The 22,031-nt window shown below is 43.0% G+C and overlaps 1 protein-coding gene across 1 annotated transcript in view; it reads right to left on the reverse strand.

Annotated features, from left to right (window-relative positions):
• The window catches only part of LOC308335100 (kinesin-like protein KIF1C), a 53,146-nt gene that overhangs the window by 8,045 nt on the left and 23,070 nt on the right, over positions 1 to 22,031 (reverse strand). The window contains exons 8-28 of the mRNA XM_080792084.1: positions 21,517 to 21,628; positions 21,350 to 21,427; positions 20,728 to 20,793; positions 20,124 to 20,205; positions 19,129 to 19,207; positions 17,989 to 18,134; positions 16,923 to 17,066; positions 16,328 to 16,440; positions 15,109 to 15,188; positions 13,544 to 13,619; positions 12,552 to 12,631; positions 12,215 to 12,309; positions 10,126 to 10,209; positions 6,745 to 6,925; positions 6,012 to 6,084; positions 5,364 to 5,462; positions 4,876 to 5,037; positions 3,939 to 4,134; positions 2,855 to 2,973; positions 1,114 to 1,203; positions 224 to 512 (exon numbers count right to left, since the gene is read on the reverse strand). Coding sequence (XP_080648210.1) covers positions 224 to 512; positions 1,114 to 1,203; positions 2,855 to 2,973; positions 3,939 to 4,134; positions 4,876 to 5,037; positions 5,364 to 5,462; positions 6,012 to 6,084; positions 6,745 to 6,925; positions 10,126 to 10,209; positions 12,215 to 12,309; positions 12,552 to 12,631; positions 13,544 to 13,619; positions 15,109 to 15,188; positions 16,328 to 16,440; positions 16,923 to 17,066; positions 17,989 to 18,134; positions 19,129 to 19,207; positions 20,124 to 20,205; positions 20,728 to 20,793; positions 21,350 to 21,427; positions 21,517 to 21,628 — 2,444 coding nt within the window. The remainder of the gene's footprint in view (positions 1 to 223; positions 513 to 1,113; positions 1,204 to 2,854; positions 2,974 to 3,938; positions 4,135 to 4,875; positions 5,038 to 5,363; positions 5,463 to 6,011; positions 6,085 to 6,744; positions 6,926 to 10,125; positions 10,210 to 12,214; positions 12,310 to 12,551; positions 12,632 to 13,543; positions 13,620 to 15,108; positions 15,189 to 16,327; positions 16,441 to 16,922; positions 17,067 to 17,988; positions 18,135 to 19,128; positions 19,208 to 20,123; positions 20,206 to 20,727; positions 20,794 to 21,349; positions 21,428 to 21,516; positions 21,629 to 22,031) is intronic.

Raw genomic sequence — 22,031 nt, forward strand, 5'->3', positions numbered from 1 at the left:
TGTGGAGTAGTCGTTTGTAGTTTATTATTATTATTATTATTATTATTATTACAACCACCTTGTGGAGTAGTCGTTTGTAGTTTATTATTATTATTATTATTATAATTATTATTATTATTATAACAACCTTGTGGAGTAGTCGTTTGTAGTTTATTATTATTATTATTATAACAACCTTGTGGAGTAGTCGTTTGTAGTTTATTATTATTATTATTATAACAACCTTGTGGAGTTGTAGTCGTAGTTCGTAATTTCTTGGTGATGTTCTGCTGCTGCAGGTTGAGTATCCGTTGCTGTTCCTGTTTCAGCCAGCGGAGGCGCCCTCTCCGGAAGGCGGGGTCTTCATCCATCAGACGAGACACTCTGACCACCGGTTTTCCAGGGGTGCCGCCGGTCCCGCCCTCTTCCTGCTGCGAGGACACGCCCCCTCCGTCGTCCTCGTCAACGTCACCATCGTTAGCATCGTCGTCGCCATCATCGCCATCATCGCCATCATCGCCATCATCGTCATCCTGAAACAGACAGCCAATCACAAGTCATCATCCTGAAACAGACAGCCAGCCACAACTCAGTTATGATTGATTGATTGATTGATTGAATACTTTATTAGCCTGAAAACATGCATGCGTGCGTGTGTGCGTACCTTCACAGGTATGACACCCTCTCCATTTCATCATTCTCTCTCTCAATGTATGTGTGTGTGTGTGTGTGTGTGTGTGTGTGTGTGTGTGTGTGTGTGTGTGTGTGTGTGCACGTGTGTGTGTGTGTGTGCATGCGTACGTTCACAGGTACAAATAACTCTCTCTATCTTCATCATTCTCTCTCATTCTTAGTGTGTGTGTGTGACTGTGTGTGTGTGTGTGTGTGTGTGTGTGTGTGCGAGTGTGTGTGCGTGTGCGTGCGTGCATGCATGCGTGCTCGTGCGTGCATGTGTCTATGCGTGCATGTGTGTGTGTATGCGTGCGTGCCTGCGCGTGCGATTGCGTACCTTCACAGGTATAACTCTCTCCATCTTCATTATTTCTCTCTTAATGTGTGTGTGTGTGTGTGTGTGTGTGTGTGTGTGTGTGTGTGTGTGTGTGTGTGCGCGTGCGAGCGCGTGTGTGCGCATACCTTCACAGGTATAACTCTCTCCATCTTCATCATTCTCTCTCTCAGAGCTTTGATCTCTTCATCCTTCATGTTGTTTTGTATTTTCACTTCCTGTGTCAACAAATATCAAAAATCAAGTATTGACTAATATAAAACAAGGTAAGGTAAATGTACTTGTAAAGCGCCTTTCAAAGAAAATGTTACATGGTGATGTACAATATATAAAATGAAATAAAACAAGAGCATCGCATAGATCAACAATAAAAATATATATATTCACCATCCATCCTTCCTCTTCGATGTCTCCCTTTTGACTGATACCAGTCCATTTAAACTCTGCCCCAAAGTTATTAGTGCAGCATGTGCCCAGCAGCCGGCGAAAACTAGAGTTCTCAACAGGCCCGAAGATTAAGGCCCTTATCGAACCCTGTACACTCAATACACTCCCCCCACTGCCACCCTTAGATCTCCATACAGTATATGGAGCTGACCTGTTCTGACATTCCATATGTTGGTCTGACCTCATCAAACCCTGTACACTCAAGCAGAGCATGTGAGCGGAGCGGAGCGGGAGCGGAGCGAGGAGCGGAGCGGGGGGATTTTGACGTGAGCGCGGAGCGGGTTTTTAAATGGGTCAGATTGACTTCCGGAGCGAGAACTGTCCTCCGCTCCGAGCCGCTCCGAGCCGCTCAGTGCACACGGCACGGCACTGTGCAAGCTTGGCTAGCAGTTTACATCAATCATTGCCTCTCTCCTAAAAACTTTATTCGGACACACACACACACACACACACACACACACACTAAGACCGAGTTTGTTGGTGTGTCAACTACTATAGTTTCATTCACAAGTACACTGGACTGGAGGCTTGCTGTGCTGTAGTGATAACAACAACGTTAGCTAACCAGCTAATGCGACGCTAACGTTATTCCCTCTCTCCTTGTTGCGCACAGCCGTGCTTTTGTACACACTTCCATCCGTTCGCCTTTTAAATCTAAATGTCCCATCAACACACGGGTCCAAGGCGCAACGCAATCTTATCTGGTTCTTGGGGTTTCATTAACACTGAGCAGTGAGCACTGACTGCAGTGCTGCCTGCTCGTTACGTCTCCACCTAAGTTCCTCCTCGCCCCGCAGACGGCGCAGTATACACAGGAGGAGAGGAGAGGAGAACAACAAGTCTAAAAAGGAGGGGAGGAGAACTAGTCGCCTGTGTAATCTAAATAAAACTGTAAATAGAAATAAAGTGTGGGCAAATGTCGACTCGGGATAGATATTATTACTGTAATGTAGATGATACTCGGGGGGAACACCTTTTTCTTTTAAAGATAACTTTTTTTTACACCAGCGTCGGTGTCTGTGCGCGACAGATTTCAGTTGTGCGCGAGAGCATTTGCATGTGAGCGAGGAGCGGAGCGGAGCGAGGAGCGGAGCGGGTGGATTTTGAAGTGAGCGCGGAGCGAGCGTAGAGCGGCGTGGGGAGAGATGAACGTGAGCGCGGAGCGAGCGTAACAAAAGCCGTCGAGAGCGAAGAGCGGAATTATCGGCCGCTCCGCTCCGCTCACATGCTCTGCACTCAAGACACGCTCCATGTATGGCCAGTACAGAATTCATTCCATATGTTGATCTGACCCCCCCATGCCAAAGCGCCAGTGCTCACTGTGCAGTCTGCTGATGCGTGCACACTTCTCGCTCTCAGGCGTCTTACTGGTTTTCCATTGTGAATAAAACAATAATACTTATAAAAGGTATAATTAATCACCTGTAGAATGTCAGTCAGTTTGTCGATGTGGGCCTTCAGATCATAGACCCCCACCTTCTCTCCTCCTCCTCCTCCTCCTCCTTCTGCTTTCTCCACTACGTCACCTCCACCCTCTCCACCTGAAATAACACGAGACAATCCATTATTACATGTGGGAGAATTCCATCCACACCCACATATTTGTGCCCACATGGAGAGCACAGCTTTGTGCGCCAGTTCAGGTGGCCAAGTCATAGACCCGTATATGAAGTATGGTGGAAGTGCCGTTCACGCCTGTGCTTTGTGGCCGTGATTTGTCACTGTCTTGGATCTCTGCGTCTTCAACCCAGTGGGGGGGGTGCGCCTACTGGCCAATAACAACACGGCTTTCCTACAAGCCGCAGTCTGTCGCTCCTTGTAACAACACAGTCAGTGGCCAAAGACACATCGCTGTCTGCCTTCGTTCAAAATTTACGCTTTGCGTCTTTCACTCGGACACCCAATATTCACGGGGAAACAACAACACGGACCAAATGGCGTTTGACGTGAGCGCACGACAGTCGTGTGTTGATTCTAGTATTATACAAGACAATATAATACTATTTTGCAAAACATTATTGAATGGTTAAAATGGCCAGTCTACAAGCTCACAACGTGTCAATTTAGATTGGCTAGTTGAACTATTCAAAAAGGTTTTTCAAAATAGTAAAAAAAAAAGGCAAAGAAGTTTAGGGATAAGGGGTTTAGCAGTGACGAAAATGGGGATGCACGATTTATTCTCAAAATAATACAGTTTATTTAATCGGTTTTCACCAGCAAAAAAATATAAAAATATATCTAAATTGAATTTGTGTACTCCTCTCATTCAGTTGTGAAAACTGGACACTTGGAAAAGAGTATAGGCTATTTATTTATTGATTGATTGAATACTTTATTAACAGGCTTAGGACGGCCTAGGCTTGTTTCCATTGTGGTCCTCTGTATAATATCGGAATCGGTCAGAATCGGTATCGGCAGACATGACCCTGCAAATAATCGGAGATCGGACATGGGTCATAATTTCATAATCGTGCACCCCTACTGACAATGAACCCCCATCATTCACCTCCTCCGGCCTCCTCCCCAGGGGGGCTGCGCTCCTCTCCTATCCCCACGGTGTGACACACGTCCTGGGCCACGGCCCTCCAGCTCTCCCTCTCCTGGGGGTCCCTCTGGGAGAACATGCGGCACAGTTCCTTCATCTTCACGATGGAGAGCGCCTCGATCTCCTGACGTGACTGACGGAAGTCCCCCAGAGCCACCTGAGAGAGAGAGAGAGAGACATTATGAATGAATGAGACAGAGAGGGAGAGAGAGAGAGAGAGAGAGATAAAGGTTATTTTCATTCTTTCATTTTCTATTTCATTCTCTCCAGTTTTCTTCTTGACATATACTGTATCTTTGGGGGAAAGATGTACATATTTACATACCATTAATATCACATAAGGTGCTATAAGTAAGGGATAATGTATGGCTGAGTGGCTGTTAGTGACATTAAAAACGCCATTGACAATGGACAGAGCTTAATGTTTGTTTTGTTTGTCTAGACAAGACAAACATTACACCTGTATATAGGAGAGGCTAGCGCCCCTCAAAAATGACCACATAGCCACACATGGCTACTTTATACATGCATTAATAAATTGACCCAATAATAAATTGATGACGGCATCAAGGCCCGCCAAAAGACATTTTAGTCGACTAAATCAACTGTAGATTTAGTCGACTAAAATCCTATGATATATACCGGTAGTCGACTAAAACTCTACAAACACTAAGACATTCCAAGGTGACAAAAATGTGACAAAAACTAAATTAAAACTATTCAAGAGACGACGACTAAAACTAAAATCAAAATTTGCTGCCAAAAGCAACACTGCGTGGAATGATTACAGTAGGTTATTTACAGTGGCCATGGTTGAGACCCTCTGCTCTAGAGCACTGTTTTAAAAGGTTCAACTTGCGTGTGTGTGTGTGTGTGTGTGTGTGTGTGTGCGTTATACCTCGTAACAGATCTCTTTGACAGCCTGCATTCGGAGGTCACCAATGGTGACCCTCTTGGGGTCTTTGCTGATTCGTCGCCTCTGAGGGATCTGGTAGACCCTGATTGGCTCCCTGCGTTTACCGCTGCTGGGCAGGCCACACCTCTTCACTATGGACTGGACCTGCAGACAGTAAAACATTCATGTAAGTAAACACTAAGTAAGCACAGAGTTAGGGTCGGTTCTGGAAAGAGTTTAGTTAGGCTCTATAAAAGGCAATTCATAGTCCCTCGTTTGTAAATTGTGTAGGTCCTTGACATGAAAATGTTTAACCCATTTAGACCCGAGGTCGATTCTAAAAAAAAGTTTTCAGAAAAACCTATGTTTCTATTGTCAGTCGTACTCGACCATTCTCATGTCAAGGACCTCCATCTGAAAATATGTACCGGTAGTCGTCGTCGTCGTCGTCGTCTGTGTGTGTGTGTGTGTGTGTGTGTGTGTGTGTGCACCTTGTTAGCAGGTAGTTTCTCTCTCAGGGAGGAGATCAGTCTCCAGCTCTCCTCACACGAACGCTTGTCTGAGTCATCTCCACTGTCACTGTCTGCATACTGAGCACACACACACACACACACACACACACACACACACACACACACACACACACACACACACACACACACACACACACACACACACACACACACACACACACACACACACACACACACACACACACACACACACACACACACACACACACACACACACACACACAATTAAACAATTAAAATTCTAATGCAAAGCCGCTGGCATTGAATGCCTTTGGTCATAAAGGCTTCCTCTAAGCTAGAATCAAAGGTGCAGTCAGGCCACTTCAATAATGGAAACTGATCTGTTTTCTTCACGACAGCAACAACATCTGGTATATTATCAGAAATACAGTACAGTATGTGCACATATCAGTGTTGATTTCGTCGACTAAAACTAAGACGAAAAATGTTCGTCGACTACCTTTTTCCACTGATGAAAAGTAAATGGAAACTAAATAAAAACTCAGCTATGATGACTAAAACTATGACTAAATATATTGACAATTCCGTCAACAAATAAAAACTAGACTGAAATGTTAGGAAGGGACTAGTCGCGTGCGCACATACCAGTCTATGTTGCTCCAGCAGTAAATCGGCCTCTTCTTTCTCCCTGCGGTACTGAGACTCCATGTCCTGAAGCCTGTCAATCAACACATCAATCAATACAGAAATACATATCACCAATACATCAATACATTGTATCTATACTGTCCTGCCAAATACATCATACATCATTCTGGGGGTCCTTGAAATGAAAACGTTTGAGCACCACTGACATACTGTAGTTTTTTCAAAAAACTGTACGTGGTTGCCAAAGTGGGGTCCGGGGAACCCCAGGGGTCCTTGAGTGAGTTCCAGGGGGTCCCCAGCTAAATGATAGTTTGGAACCAAATGGACCCTTATGGGACTGTAACGGGTCTATTTGGTTCATCATAATAAACTAATATATTTAATACTACTACTAATACTTGAATTTGAATAACCAAACTCATAATTGTATTTATTTTGTTTTATTTTATTTTTTGTTATTTATATTGTTTTTGTTATCTGTACCTAAATTATTATTTTTGTATCCTACTGTTTATATCATATGTCTGTATGTATGTTTGTTTTTGTATGTCTGTACCCAATTATTAATGTTATGTCTTTATATTGTTTTAATGATGACGATAACTGGGGGGAGGGATGGGGTGAGGGAGAAAAAAAAAAAAAAAAAGGTATGTTCAAACTGTACTAAATTGTTGATGCCTACTACCAATAAACATATATTAAAAAAAAAAATACTACTACTAATACTAACCTTTTCTCCATCTCCAGTTTGATGTCTATTCCCTGTTTCTCCAGCAGTTCTTTCTGTGCGTAGTTCCAGTCCTCTGGTTCCGCCTGCTGGTCAGAGCACACACTGCGCTCCCGGTCCAAACGGGCCTGTTCAGGATGAGTGAACCTGAAGACGTGGTTCTTCCCCATCACGATACGGTTACCTGCACGACAATTACAATTTACAATTTAGGCATTTAGCAGACGCTCAAAGATACGGGTGATTTTCACCCGAACATATTTGTGTAATGTTCATGATGTTCATGATGCCCTTAAAACAAGGCTCCAGACTTCCCAAAACAAACTGGTCAGGCTCCTACTTCACCCCCCGAACCCACTTTGACAGGCTGGAATGGCTTAGGGTCGACGACAGAGTACAGCATCTTGCAATGGGTCTGGTCCACACGATTCGATACACCACCAAGATACCCATGTACCGGTCTAAATACTTCCTTAATGTCAGTGAAGTCCAGACCCACAACACCAGAGAGAGTTCAACAAACCATGTGCCACCCAGATTCGGCACAAACAAGGGACAAAATTATTTTAAGTGTCCCTTTAAAGAAGAGTACCTCAAGTTGCCATGCATTGCTGTACTAATATTTTGATGAGAAATATTTGTATGGTATATTTTACATTGGGTAAAATATTTAGTGATGGTGTAACCAAAAATATGTTTAGTGTTCTAGGGATAATCCAGAGATGATTTACAGTACGCAAGAACAACACGTAATAAATCAAATACATAAAATAATTCATCAATAATAATCACACACACACACACACACACACACACACACACACACACACACAGAGAGAGAGAGAAAGACAGATGGACGGGCAGAGAGAGATAGAAAGATTGATAGGTGGGAGGGGAATGGAATCTGCATTCCACTGAAAAAAGATATTTACTGAACCAGATGCTCGTGTGTGTGTGTGTGTGTGTGTGTGTGTGTGTGTGTGTGTGTGTGTGTGTGCGTGCGTGCGTGCAATGTGGGTTATGTGCGTGCGCCGTGTGTGTGCACGTGCGTGCGTGCGCACGTGTGTGTGTGTGACATTCCACCGCGAGGCCCTCGTCAGTTATTTCTCACAGTGGTTGACGTGGCAACAATTTACAATTTGGCGATTTACAGTAAGCAAGAACAACATATGGCAGTACATCAAATGCATAGAAATAGTCATAAGCAAGGTAAGAACCATCAGCCTAACAGTAGACTCTATAAACATAGAAATAGTCATCTATAATCATAACTAAGTAAGCTAAAAACCTAACATCCGTCTAACAAAACTATGAGTATACACTACAGAGTGCCATGTCTTCATAATATGTCTTTAAATTACAACTTTGGCCTTTGCATACGCCTGTAAGGTCGCCGAGATCACGGCATTAAGTGCTACGGGCTAAGATGGAGTCTGAAATGTTTTCAGACTCTGAAATGTTTTCGGAAGATTGGGAATGAGTCTGCACTTCTGATTGCAATTAATGGAGAGTTCATTCCATAGCTTTACAGCCAGAAGAAGGAAGAAGAGTCTGGGATGTGTGGAGCGCTGTCCCGGGCCCAAACAATGAGTTGCATTGGTATGGAGATTTACCTTTAAAAAAAAGAAAACAACCCGACCCTTTGGTGTTGTTTGGGGCGTTAGTTAATGTTCTTCCAGCACCCTAGGGTGACGTGATCAAAGTCGCTTCGCGGGCACTCTAATCCCAGAGTTACTTCGCCACGCACTCCGCGGCAGAAGTGCCGTGTTTGCATGAATGAAACTGTATGTAATCGCGCCTGTGTGTGTGTGTGTGTGTGTGTGACACGTGTGTGTGTGGGGGGGGGGGGGGTGGCTTACAGGCGTGCGTGTGCGTGTGTGTGTGTGTGTGCATGCAATGAGAAGCCAATTCGAACAGTCTAATTGTTTTACTTCGGCAAAAAACAACTATTGACAAACAACAATGCTGATGAATGCTAACTACTGTAGTCTATACTATAGTAAAATTCATCTTCACTTCAATGTAACAACTTAGACCCTCTAGTCTATACTTAGTAAAACTATCACTATCACATCACTTCAGTTTAACCACTTAAGACCCTCCAGACTAGACTCAGTAAGACGGAGCTGAATTGAGCCCCGTTCAGATATCCGCTGTCCCGCCTCTCATGGGAGACTGATTTTACCTCGCGGGATCAATAACACTATCCGTCTATGTATAGCAGTGGTTCTCAACCCTTTTTCATGTCAAGGTCAATTATTTATTCAGCATTTGAGCCACGGAACCACCATTTGATGACATTTTAGCCTATCAGACCCAAAACTAAAGTATATTTTGTTATCGTTGGATACGATTTGGTCCACAATTCCATGCTGCATTGATGTTGGTATACCATCAGGAGAGATAACAGGCAAACATGCACATGCCTGTGAGTGTGCCTCCAGGCACCTGCTATAGTGTCCTTATCAGTGTGAGTATCATGTGATTGATTAGACAGGTAAGACACCTTTGACAGTGCCTTCAGCTTCAACAGACACATGAGCTCTGCTGTAATAGTAGTTCCTGTCAACGGTTGTCAACTCCCTGTTCTCTCCAGTATTTATTAGTCCTCACTTGGGGCGCCAGTGACTCTCAGGAGGTAGCGTGGCTGGATGGTTCCCGGTTCGATCCCTGTGGGCTCCCCCCAGAGTTAGTGTCAAAGTGTCCTTGAGCAACACCCCTAATTGCTCTCGATGTGCAGTTTGGTGCCTTGCATGGTTTCCTCCACCATCGGTGTGTGAATGTGTGTGAATGGTTGAATGTAATGCACAATCTACGTAAAGCATTTTTGGATATTAGTGCTATATAAATGCACCATTTGCTTCGATCCTCCTCACCGGCACAAAAAAAGCGCATAAGCTCAGTCTTAGGGCACTGCACACTGGCTCCCTGACAAATTTACAATATGTTTTAAGCTCATTTTATTTGTTCCTTGCGCGGCCTGGCCCCTTTATACCCGTCTGAAACTTTGTTTGGAGCCTTACACCCACAAAGAGAGTGTGTCAGCCAACCAGTTGCTCTTAGAGGGTCCCAAAAACACACACTGAAGAGTAGGAATGACCATGGCTACTGCCGTGCCTAGGCCTTTCCCCTTCTATATTAGAAGTGCTCATTCTATCGAGCTGTTTAAATCCATTCTTAATTAAGTGGCAAAAAAACTACTTTCTGGCATCGACAACCCATACATCCAAACAGAAAAGTCCAATATGATTGCATAACAACGTTAAACAATAATTATTAACTCACTTTGCCACTCGATTTGCCATTCACTTTATGCATGCGCATACCCTCTATTACAGTAGGCCATTGTATTCATATTAGTATTATTAATATTTCATAAAGTACCTTGTTTCAGTATCAGAGGGTCGGTGATCTGTTTTCCGTTGACGTATGTCTCTGCTCCAATCAGTGGCTCCAGTGTCACCACCACTGCACACGCACGCACACGCACACACACACACACACACACACACACACACACACACACACACACACACACACACACACACACACAATTAATCACTGTGCATTTGTGAATCAAACTCAGCTAGAGCTATTTTGTAGGCGTTGGCACTGCCCTCTAGAGGCCCTCACAATGTGATTACCATTCACCAGGTGACAATTCAATTCCATTCTACGATGCATCTCAACGCATCACACTTTTCTATATCACTGCACAACATGGCACATTTTTCATCACAAGCAGTCAGAGATACCGATTTAGAATTTTTTATTTAGAATAATATTACATACCTGTACAGTATTATAATTGTATATAATTATATTTAGGCTTTGATTACCAGTAAGACGCCTGAGGGCGAGAAGCGACCTCGCCCTATAAAAATATAACCTCTGTACTAGTAGTATGAAGGGGCGGCCAATCAGATGCAGGCGGGGGCGGGGTCTTTGCACAACCCATATAGGCCCGTCTCACAGCCATTCCCCGCCCCCTTTCCACGCCCCCTTTCCAGACCTAGTGGTGATGACGTGACGTCACTCCATAGACATTACATGTTAAAAGACCTACATTCAGAAGCCATAAACAATGCTTTTTCTGAAGGTAAACTTTATTATATTTGTTTTAGCAGTCTTCTTGTTTTATTCATATATTCATAATATTGGTCTTTTACATTTTAACATTTGGAACCGGCCATAAATGGTGCAGAGAAAGCAGGTAGCGATGTAGCTCTGGTCCATGAGTAAGGCTATGAATGGCTGTGAGACAGGCCTGTTGTGAATGACGCTGTGTTCCGTTGATGAATGGGGGGGAGCATGGGAAACATGAATGGGGAGTGGTGGGGGGTTGTTGCTATGGAAATGATACCTGTCAGTTTTCCTGGTAAGCTTTTATAGGCGAGAGAGAGAGAGAGAAGACATGTCAGAGCACGTACGCTCACACGAACACACACACACACACACACACACACACACACACACACACACACACACACACACCAGAGTCCTGCAACGGGTGAGATACCCGCGGATACCCCGTGGATACCCGAGTTTGACGGGTACGGGCGGAAAGCAACGCGGGTGGGTGACCTTTTTTAATCAGTGGACCCGCACTGCGCCATGTTATAAACAGCAGCTGAGCTGGGGGTTTTCCTCAGCAGCGGAGACAAGTTAAATCCGTCACATGCCCAAGGAATCGTCAGTGATGTCACATCACTGACAATTCCTTCATAATGGCGTTCTGTTTCTGCTGCTGTGCTTCCCTGTGCTACTTCCTTGTTGCATAGCAGTGACATCACGGCCGAATCCTTGCTCCCTTATCGTAGCATTTCACGTGTTTATTATCACCAGGCTGCAGCCTGTAGCCTATATTTTCGTTCACGCTGATGAAACACCAAGGGATTATAATGCCAACATTCAACACAAGATGTAAAGCTAATCCAGGTAATGTTGGCCTAATGCGTCACTCTGTCTAAGTGTAAATAAAGTTAAAAAGATTAGCCTGATGAATGCTGACCGTGTTTGAAACAGCCTTGAATCAAGACGGTCGACTCATCAGGCTAATCTCTTTTTATCATCCTCTCCTTGTTGATATATTATGCCAATATGCCATTTAGGTCGAAATCATATAACTTTATGTTGTGATAATAAGCAGCAGTAGCCTCAGTCAACTACATGTCTTCCGTTCCGTGTGCAACACACTGCCACCGCCGCCCACCACCACCACCACCACCACATGCGGTGTTGGATGAAATAAAGTCAATGATAGCTATCGGTGCCTGTGATACGAACGGGTAACGGATCAATTTTTTGACGGGCGGGGGGGATCTGGTTTCAAGTTTTATATAAATCACGGGTAACGGGCGGGTTGCGGAATTGATGATCGACGGGTGGGACGGGTGCGGGTATCGAAAATTGGACCCGTGCAACACACACACACACACACACAAGTCACACACACACACACAGCATTAGTTACCTTCTCCGAGGTCGTTGGTCTCACTCACAAACACACAGTGGATCTCTTTGATGAACTGACCGGATAGCTTTATGTCCACGTCCTGTTGACCCACCCTAGAGAGAGACATGTGGAGAGAGAGAGAGAGAGAGACAGGTGGAAAGACAGACAGGTAGAGAGAGTGAGACAGGTAGAGAGACATGTGGAGAGAGAGAGAGAGAGAGACAGGTGGAAAGACAGACAGGTAGAGAGACACAGACAATTTCATCTTATAGTGTTCGTGAATTTAGTGAATCGCACACACGCATGCACAGACACACACAGACACACAGACACACACACACACAGACACACACACCTGGTTATTCCTTCTTTGATATAGTACAGCAGACATTCCGACATCAGAGGGTCTTCGTTCAAGTTCACCAGGTGAGGGGTCTGAAATCAAACAATCAATCAATCAGGTTCAGGTGGGGATAGTACATTTTTGTTTTTTCGTTCCCTTTATTGATCCAATTCCTTATCGATCACACTATTGATCCTCGTCTATTATTATTATTATTGGTAAATTGGTTCTAATCAGGGTCACTAGCTGCATCTCCATCAAGCCTTTTCTAAAATATGAAGCAAATTTTCAGGTGTAGTGAGGAAAAAAAAGAAAATGCTATTCTTGAGAGATAAATAATAAGTTCATGAAATAAGCAGTAGGTGGTGCTATTTTTCCAGTCAAGTGAGACGCATATTATTGGACATGTGTTTTACTTTTTGGTTCTTTAAGGCTATACAAAACTATTGTAGGTGATTGGGCTGCAAGTCCTCTAGCTGTAGCCTATACAGGCTGTCTTTCCATCAGACTGTCTCTGGTCATAGTGGTCTATTCATGAACGACATGAAGTTGCAGACATGTTTGAATTGGGTCGGACTTAGTATTCGCCAGTAAGTTCTGCCAAATTTTGCACCCACATTTAACACAATCAGCGCCGGGAATTCTTTCAAAATAGAAGCTCAGGGTGCCGGGAAGATATGGCCGCTTTTACTCTGTAATCATCATTGTGTATATTCCTGCTACATGTAGAGAGATTATTGTTGTATTGTGCTTTCTGCTTTGGCAATGTATGTTTTCTCATGCCAATAAAGCCCTTTGAATTGAATTGAATGAATGAATGAATGAATGAATGAATGAATGAATGAATGAATGAATACTCAGCCTTGGGCAGAGTGTGATTCTTTAATTATAATGGGATGAGACAGACAGACAGACAGACAGACAGACAGACAGACAGACAGACAGACAGACAGACAGACAGACAGACAGACAGACAGACAGACAGACAGACAGACAGGTCTTACTCCTTTCGGGGAGAAAACTCCCAGAGTTCCTCCGTCTTCTTTTATGGACACGCCCATTTCTGCTAAGAGATTCTCTCTGACAGAGAGACAGAGAGAGACATGGAGAGGGAGAGAGACATGGAGAGAGAGAGAGAAAGAGAGAGATTAATGACTGAAACAATTAATCCCAATCCTTGATTCTGATTGGCCGGTTCCCGCTTAGTGGAGGTGATGAATTTAGATCAGTTTATATCAATCACAGGTGTGTTGTATTTATGGATCTGTTTATAGTAACATTCCTGATGCCCCCCACAGACGTCCACAGCCGGAACGGGTCGGATACCCCGTGGGTACCCGAGTTTGACGGGTGGGAACGGGCGGAAAATATACTTTTATAAGTTAACGGCGGGTGGGTGACCTTTTTTAATCAGTGGACCCGCACTGCGCGATGTTAAAAACAGCAGCTGAGCTGGGGGTTTTCCTCAGCAGCGGAGACAAGTTAAATCCGTCACATGCCCAAGGAATCGTCAGTGATGTCACATCACTGCAGATTCTTTCATAATGGCGTTCTGTTTCTGCTGCTGTGCTTCCCTGTGCTACTTCTTTGTTGCATAGCAGTGACATCACGGCCGAATCCTTGCTTCCTTATCGTAGCATTTCACGTGTGGAGTTAATTTTTTTATCACCAGGCTGCAGCCTGTAGCCTATATTTCTGTTCGTGCTGATGTAAAGCTAACCCAGGTAATGTTGGCCTAATGCGTCACTCTGTCTAAGTGTAAATAAAGTTAAAAAGATTAGCCTGATGAGTGATGACCGTGTTTGGTCAGGCTAATCTTTTTTTATCATCCTCTCCTTGTTGATATATTATACCAATATGGCATTTAGGTCAAAATCATGATATAACTTTATGTTGTGATAATAAGCAGCAGTAGCCTCAGTCAACTACATGTCTTCCGTTCCATGTGCAACACACTGCCACCGCCGCCCACCACCACCACCACCACCACATGCGGTGTTGGATGAAATAAAGTCAATGATAGCTATCGGTGCCTGTGATACGAACGGGTAACGGGTCCATTTTTTGACGGGCGGGGGGGATCTGGTTTTGAGTTTTATATAAATCACGGGTAACGGGCGGGTTGTGGAACTGATGATTGACGGGTAGGACGGGTGCGGGTATCGAAAATTGGACCCGTGCAGGACTCTGGTCCACAGACATCTTATCAAATAAAACCTAATAAAACCGACACCATTTTTTTAATAAATATAAAAAGGTCTTGCTAAAATCTTTTGTTTTTGGAAATGAACGTTGCTAGGCAACATCTTGTATAACTTTCTTGTATAAGTTGTTCTTGTAGTGAATTATTATTATTATTAAGAACTGTGTTAATTGCGACGCGTCTATGATTTTCATTGTTTGCCATACAAAATTTGTAACCGTTTTAGAATAAAGCAATAAGCCTGAGGTCTCAGGTTTACCGGGAATTTTATAATGGCTGAGAGGCGTAGTGAGACACAACTGTATTTTTACTATATTATAATGTCAGACAGACAGTCAGTCAGTCTGTCAGACAAGACAGTCTTACCTCTCCAGTCTGATAGATTCGGTCTTCCTTAGTTTTTCCTCCCACGTCACGTTCAATTCTGCAATGATCTTCTCTGTTTCCTGTGCTCACAGACACACACACACACACACACACACACACACACACACACACACACAGACAGACACACACACACACACACACACACAGTGAATAAACACAACTCAGTTATAATGCCAGTTTCCATGTTAGTCTTTAGAAAAACACTTCTGAAATTGTCTAGTCTTAGACGACTAAATATCAAAAACCTTAGTATTTTAGTCTTAGACAAAACAATTAACACTGGTTAGTAAGTAAGTACACAGAGGCCACAGTTTTCTGGTGGGATGGTGACACCGATGTTTCAAATAACAATTTAGCCCATAGCAGATACCGATTTACCGTTTATTTAGTTTGTGTATTCCCCCCTTTTGTGCCACCAAGGAAACAAATACATCTTCCATGCAAGAAATAAATATTTATAATCTACAGCTTGGTAGGCTGCAGATAACCAACAACACCAACGTAGCCAATGCAAAATGTATGCTTATCAAGCACAGATAAATATCGGCTACTGCCATCGGTTAATGTCAAATGTATTTGCCGATATCGATGTGTGGCAGATATATCAGTGCATCCCTAGTTTTTAGTTTTGTGGAGCAACAAGCAGCAGGGCTTGTTTGGGACAAGGATCTCAGAGAGTTGTTGTTGTAAAGATTTACGAGAGGATTTGCTAACAAGCAGCTCAAAGACTATCGTCACTCAGTGTTTAAGCTGATGTACAAATTCCTGTTGGCTTTTTTTAATGTTTACTTTATATAACAGGTCACATTCCTAAAAAAGACTTGGAAATCTGTGGGGTGCAGTGCTGCCTTTGAGACGGTAAACCCAGTGGTTTTCAACCCTTTTCACATGAAGGTCCATTATTATTACTACTCTGCATTTGAGCCACGGACCACCGTTTGATGACATTTAGCCTCTCAGACCCAAAACGAAAGGATATTTTTCGTGTCGACAATTCCATGCTGTATTGATGTTGGTACCGAGATAACAATCTCCCAACAGTTGATTTGTCAAAATAATTCTTCTACATTGTATAATTGCGTAAACTTCTTGTATATTGCACTTCTATTTGAAAATACAAATACAAGCTCACAATGCGTTGCAATGCGCATTGTGAGCTTGTAGACGTGTATGTGTGCGTGTGTGGTGTTACACCTACCATCAGCCTCTCTGCAGCCTCCTCCTTGCTGATTGGCTCCGTGTCGACAGGCTCCTCCCCTTCCTCTCCATCCTCCGCGATGTGGTCCGGGTCCGAGGGGGTTAAATCTGGACCTTTAAATGATATATGAGGGTTAAATCAGGGTTAAATTTAAACCCTAATATTTAGAGGGCAAACATAAGAATGAATGAATTAAGACATTCTGGGCGGGAACCCCTTTTTGGTGTTTTAAGCATTATGTTCTACTTTTGTTATTGAAAAATAGCAGATCTACAAGCTCGTAGGTCTGCTATTTTTGAAAAATCGTGAAAATGTGGCACAAATTTGGAATATATATTCTTTCAGAGCAGACATATTTAACTCAAATCTTTGCTTCTGGGGGAGGTCCCTGGAACGACATATTTTCAGATGTGGGTCGGCGGCCAATTACATATATTTTTGGGGGTCCTTGACATGAAATATTTGAGAACCACTCACAAAGAAACAGGTTTTTTCAGGAAACTGTCAGGATTTGGAAGACATTTGTAGAATCGTCCTAATGGGTCTAAATGGGTTAAGACATATGAGTAAGTTAGTAATTAAGACATTTACTCACAGAGTAAGTTGGGCGCCCGGGACACAGAGTGGTCGTCACCTGTGGGGGCGGGACTATGAGAGACTCCGTTGGCTGTGATCGACAGCTGCTGTGACTCGGTGGAAGTCCCGCCCCCAACGTCACTTGAGCTGTTATTGTTGACTTCTAGAGAGAGAGAGAGAGAGAGAGAGAGAGAGAGAGAGAGAGATTGATATTTCCGTATTGTGTTCATTATCGATTTAATTAACTCTTAAATAATACACAAACATGATATAGTAGCTCAGAAAACAGCTTTGGTTGGCCTTCAAAGCCCAACAGAAATTGCTTCCAAGCTGCATTCAGAAACTGTTAAACAACTAGTTGACTAGTCGACTAGTAAACTAGGCAACTAGTCAACTAGTAAAAATGACTAGAAGTGAATGCTCTAGTATGAAGACAACAGCAAGAACCAACATTAAAGTCTCTCTCACACATCAGAGTGACTAAAATGAATTGGTGTGCCGAATTGGTGTGCCAACTAGTGCCGCACCATTCTTCCCAATTTGTCTAGTATTAATGAATTGTGCACCTGTGTGTGAAACAGTGTTGTGTAGAAGATGTGTAATATTACCAGAGACCAGATTCTAGTACAAATGTCTTCTAAATCATGACAGTTTTCTGAAAAACCTTATGTTTCTATGTCGGTGGTGCTCAAACTATTTAATGTCAAGGACCCCAGAAAATGATATGTAATTAGCCGCTGACCTCCATCTGAAAACATGTTGTTCTATAGGAACCTCCCCCTTCCCCCCACAGAAACAAAAAAAAACGTTCGCTGTGAAAGAATATATACTCAAAGATTTGCACCACGTTTTTAACTCAAATCGTTGCTTCTGGGGGAGTCCCCTGGAACAACATGTTTTCAGATGGGGGTCGGCAGCCCATTACATATATGTTTGGGGGTCCTTGACATGGAAATATTTGAGAACGACTGGCATAGAAACATGGATTTAGGATTTAGAAGACATTTTTGTAGAATCGTCCTCAGGTCTAAATGGGTTAAAAGTTAAAGTGACACAGATGCGTTCCAGGTCTCAGAGGGTAATACCTGTATCCAGTAGTTGTTGTAGTCCCTGGGAGAACAGAAGGTCTCTCAGTCTGTTCACTTCTTCTTTCAGCTCTCGGATCAGTCTGGCGTTTGGATCTTCGTTGATCACCGCGTTGCAGCGGATCTGTTTGGCACGGTCTGCATACCTACGCGCACACACACACACACACGCACACGCACACGCACACGCACAATTAACATAAAATTACTTGTCTTTTAGTTTTTAGTTTGTTCTACTGGATCTGTTCTTTACCAGCGGCAGTGGTGGCGGTCTTGATTTTGGAAGGTCGCTAGTTCGTATCCCCGGACCGGCACGTTAAAATTACCACCGCTGAAGTGCCCTTGAGCAAGGCATGGAACCCCTACCATGAAATGTTCTATGAGCAGGGCCTGGCTGTAAACAAGTTCTTGAGCTTAATCCAGTTACCCTGGGTAAATATAGTAACTTTGCTTTGCTTTGCTTTACCAGTCCCTCAGTTTTCGTCAGTGAAAGTCAAAAACCTAGTCGAAAGACATATTTCGTCACAGTTTCAGTCAACAAAATTAACACTTTTTTGTCAATCGATTGATTACATTAATAAATGTATTGATTACCTCGGGAGTACTGTCTGTCTGTCTGTCAATCTATTGCAGTGTTGATTTCGTCGACTAAAACTAAGACAAAAATGTTCGTCGACTACCTTTTTCCACTGACGAAAACTAAATGGAAACGAAATGAAAACTAAGCTATGATGACTAAAACTAAGACTAAGTATACTGACAATTTAGTCAACAAAAAAAAACTAGACTAAAATGTTAAGAAGGGACTAGTGGATAAGAAAACCAGTATAAGTAATTTTACACTATTGGTTTGAAAATAGCCGACCTACGAGCTCACAACGCGTGAGCTTGTAGATCGGCTATTTTCAGCATGTCATTACGACGGCATCAAGGCCCGCCAAAATACATTTTAGTCGACTAAATAAAAATGTAGATTTAATCCTACGATATTTAAAACTAGACTAACACTAAAACTAAACTAAATGAAAACTATTCAACGACTAAAACTAAAATACGACTAAAACTAAAACTAAAAAAACTAAAATGTGCTGCCAAAAACAACACTGATCTATTGATTACAGTAATAAAAGTATTGATTACCTCAGAGTACTCAGTGTCTCCTCATAATTGATATCAGCTGGACTCAGAGCGGCAATCATCGCTGTACGAGAATTACCACCTGATGAACGCGCATGCACACGCCCACACATGCAAGCACACGCAAGCGTACACACACACACACACACACACACACACACACACACACACACACACACACACACACACACACAGTTAACAACAATCAAAGTTTAACTTTTTTATTTAACTGGCTTATGGCCAGCCTAATTAACAGTGGATTGTGCCTTCTACCTGCACTATTCATATGTTTAATTCGTCATTTTAATGCCAATAGAAAGATCCGTGACATACAGACTATATCTCATTTTAACACGGCAATCCTATAGTATATTATAGTCCTGATGGTGGCGGTAGTCACCATTATGCCAAATAGATTGAATCTGGCAATGTCACTTCCGGTTAACGAACCATAACGTCCGGTAGTAGCTTTGGACTGTGCAGCACTATTAGATGTCCGGGATGCTAAGCGATCATCGTTGATTTTAATTAGCTGTATATTTCTATTTTCAAGAACGGCTTCTATTCTATTATTATTTAGGTGCGCTTAGGTGGTGCAGTGGTAAAGACTCGGAGGTTGTGGGTTTGAAAACACTGTGGTGCATCAATGGTTCAACCCTTTTCATATCAAGGTCCATTATGTATTCTGCATTCAAGCCACGGACCACTATTTGACATTTACATTTAGCCTCTCAGGCCCAAAACTAAAGAATATTTTGTTATCGTTGGATAACATTTTGTCTATGTATGAATTAATCGTATCAGATTGAAAATGGCTGAAGTTCTCCTCCAAATCAACGAATCAAATGATTCCCGATAGTGGCACGGCTTGCGGCTCACCGCTCCAAGAGATGGGTCAAATGCGGAGAATAAAGTTTCACTACGGTAACGTGTGTGTGACAAATCGTACGACTTTGACTTCAAGTAGAACATTGGAAAACAGATGATTAAAAACATACCCAGGTTCTCTTTCAGTAGCCATGTGAGAACCGAGTCTCTGTAGGGAATGAAATCACTTCGACGCTTCCTTTTACTGCTCTGCTGTAGAGGAGAGGAGAGGAGAGGAGAGGAGAGGAGAGGAGAGGAGAGGAGAGGAGAGGAGAGGAGAGGAGAGGAGAGGAGAGGAGAGGAGAGGAGAGGAGAGGAGAGGGAAGTTCAGTATCATACTGTTATTATACTGTTATTATTGGAGGTAGACATTCCATTCCATTGTTTTGATATTAGCCTAATAACTACATTGTATATGAAGTATTATGTTGAATGTCTCCAACAGAACAAACGTTACTATTCTGTCTTTTGTCAGAGTAAATGCCGGCTGTCACTAATCAGCACCTCCAACCTGTCTGTCTGTCTGGAGGAACAGGTGTCAGCTAGACATGCAGAATGCTCAGCTCCTGAAGTGTAAACATATTTAGTGTTTACACTAAACATGTACTGTACGTAGTTGTCTACCATATCTTCCCTGTAGGTCTGATATGAACCTACTGTAGGCTACTTTACTGTAGTTATCATATTTTCCCTGTAGGGCTGATATGAACCTACTGTACTGTAGTGTAATCTTACCATCTCTGCCAGGGCTGATATGACTTTCCCCAGGGTGGTCAAAGACTTGTTGATGTTCGCTCCTTCCTACGCACGCACACACACACACACACACACACACACACACACACACACACACACACACACACACACACACACACACAGGTTTAGTTCAAAATTTACACTAAATTACCAGTAAGATGTTTAGCATAGCAGGTTTTCAATCATAATATTCATATCAAGGATCCCCACATTGATGGTGTTATTTGGCTGCAGAACCCTATGAATGTCTATGAATTGATCGCCTAGGCAGACAGCAAGATAGAAAGATATTCTGTGCCAGGGACCCCCCCGGGGACCCCCATAAGAAAACATTTGTCAATACGTGTCAACATGTTTGGAGATCTACATAGAATACTGATGAAAATGGAGGACTTTTGTATTGACTTTTGCTTCCGTTTGAAATGTACCCTATTCTACATTAAATGTTCAATCAATCAGTCACTGTGGGGTTTAAGTGTCTTAAAAAAAAAAGTAATTTTTGCCAGGAACCCCTAGTGGACCCCCCAGGAACTACAACCCCCAGGACCCCCCCCCCCTCCCAGGAACTACAACGGGTGATTAAAAGGTCATGACCTCTCACCTTTAACCTGGTGCCTTTTGCCCCCGACGAGTCAGCACGTTCACTTCCTGCCAAGTCCACCAGACTGATCTTACTGACCTGAGAGACAGACAGACAGACAGGTGGTCAGACAGACAGACAGGTGGTCAGTCAGACAGACAGACAGACAGACAGACAGACAGACTCACCTTCTCGGTGTCCAACGAGGTCAGCTGATCTCGTCGTTTCTGCGTGAAGACGATGGTGAAGACCGCGTGAGAGCGACTGGACGTCTCGTTCATGTTTGTGGCCGCTACGGTTCTGAAAGAGTTAAAATATAAAAATATATATTAATAATATGAATCTATGTATTCATGATGCCTGCTACAACCAATCAACGAAATAATCAATACTACTGTCCCAGCAGAACCAATGTTCAATCAATAACCAGATATTATACATGGACTATTTTAAACTGGTGTAAAAATAAAATAGTGTAAACCAGGGCTGGGCAACCTTGGGCACGGGTGCCAACATTGGCACAGTGAAGGTTGCCAAATGTTGTTGTGCCAATTATTTCCTCCCCACACACTATTCTATCAGAGATGTCAGATAAATGTAATATGCTAAAAATTGTATGGTTTTCATTAAATATTTCAACTTCCAGTGAACTTTACAACTTTACAGTGTTTTGGCAGCAATTTTTGATTTTAGTTTTAATATA

This window comes from Protomyctophum bolini, assembly GCF_963924005.1.
Source record: "Protomyctophum bolini genome assembly, chromosome: 20".
Lineage (NCBI taxonomy): Eukaryota > Metazoa > Chordata > Actinopteri > Myctophiformes > Myctophidae > Protomyctophum > Protomyctophum bolini.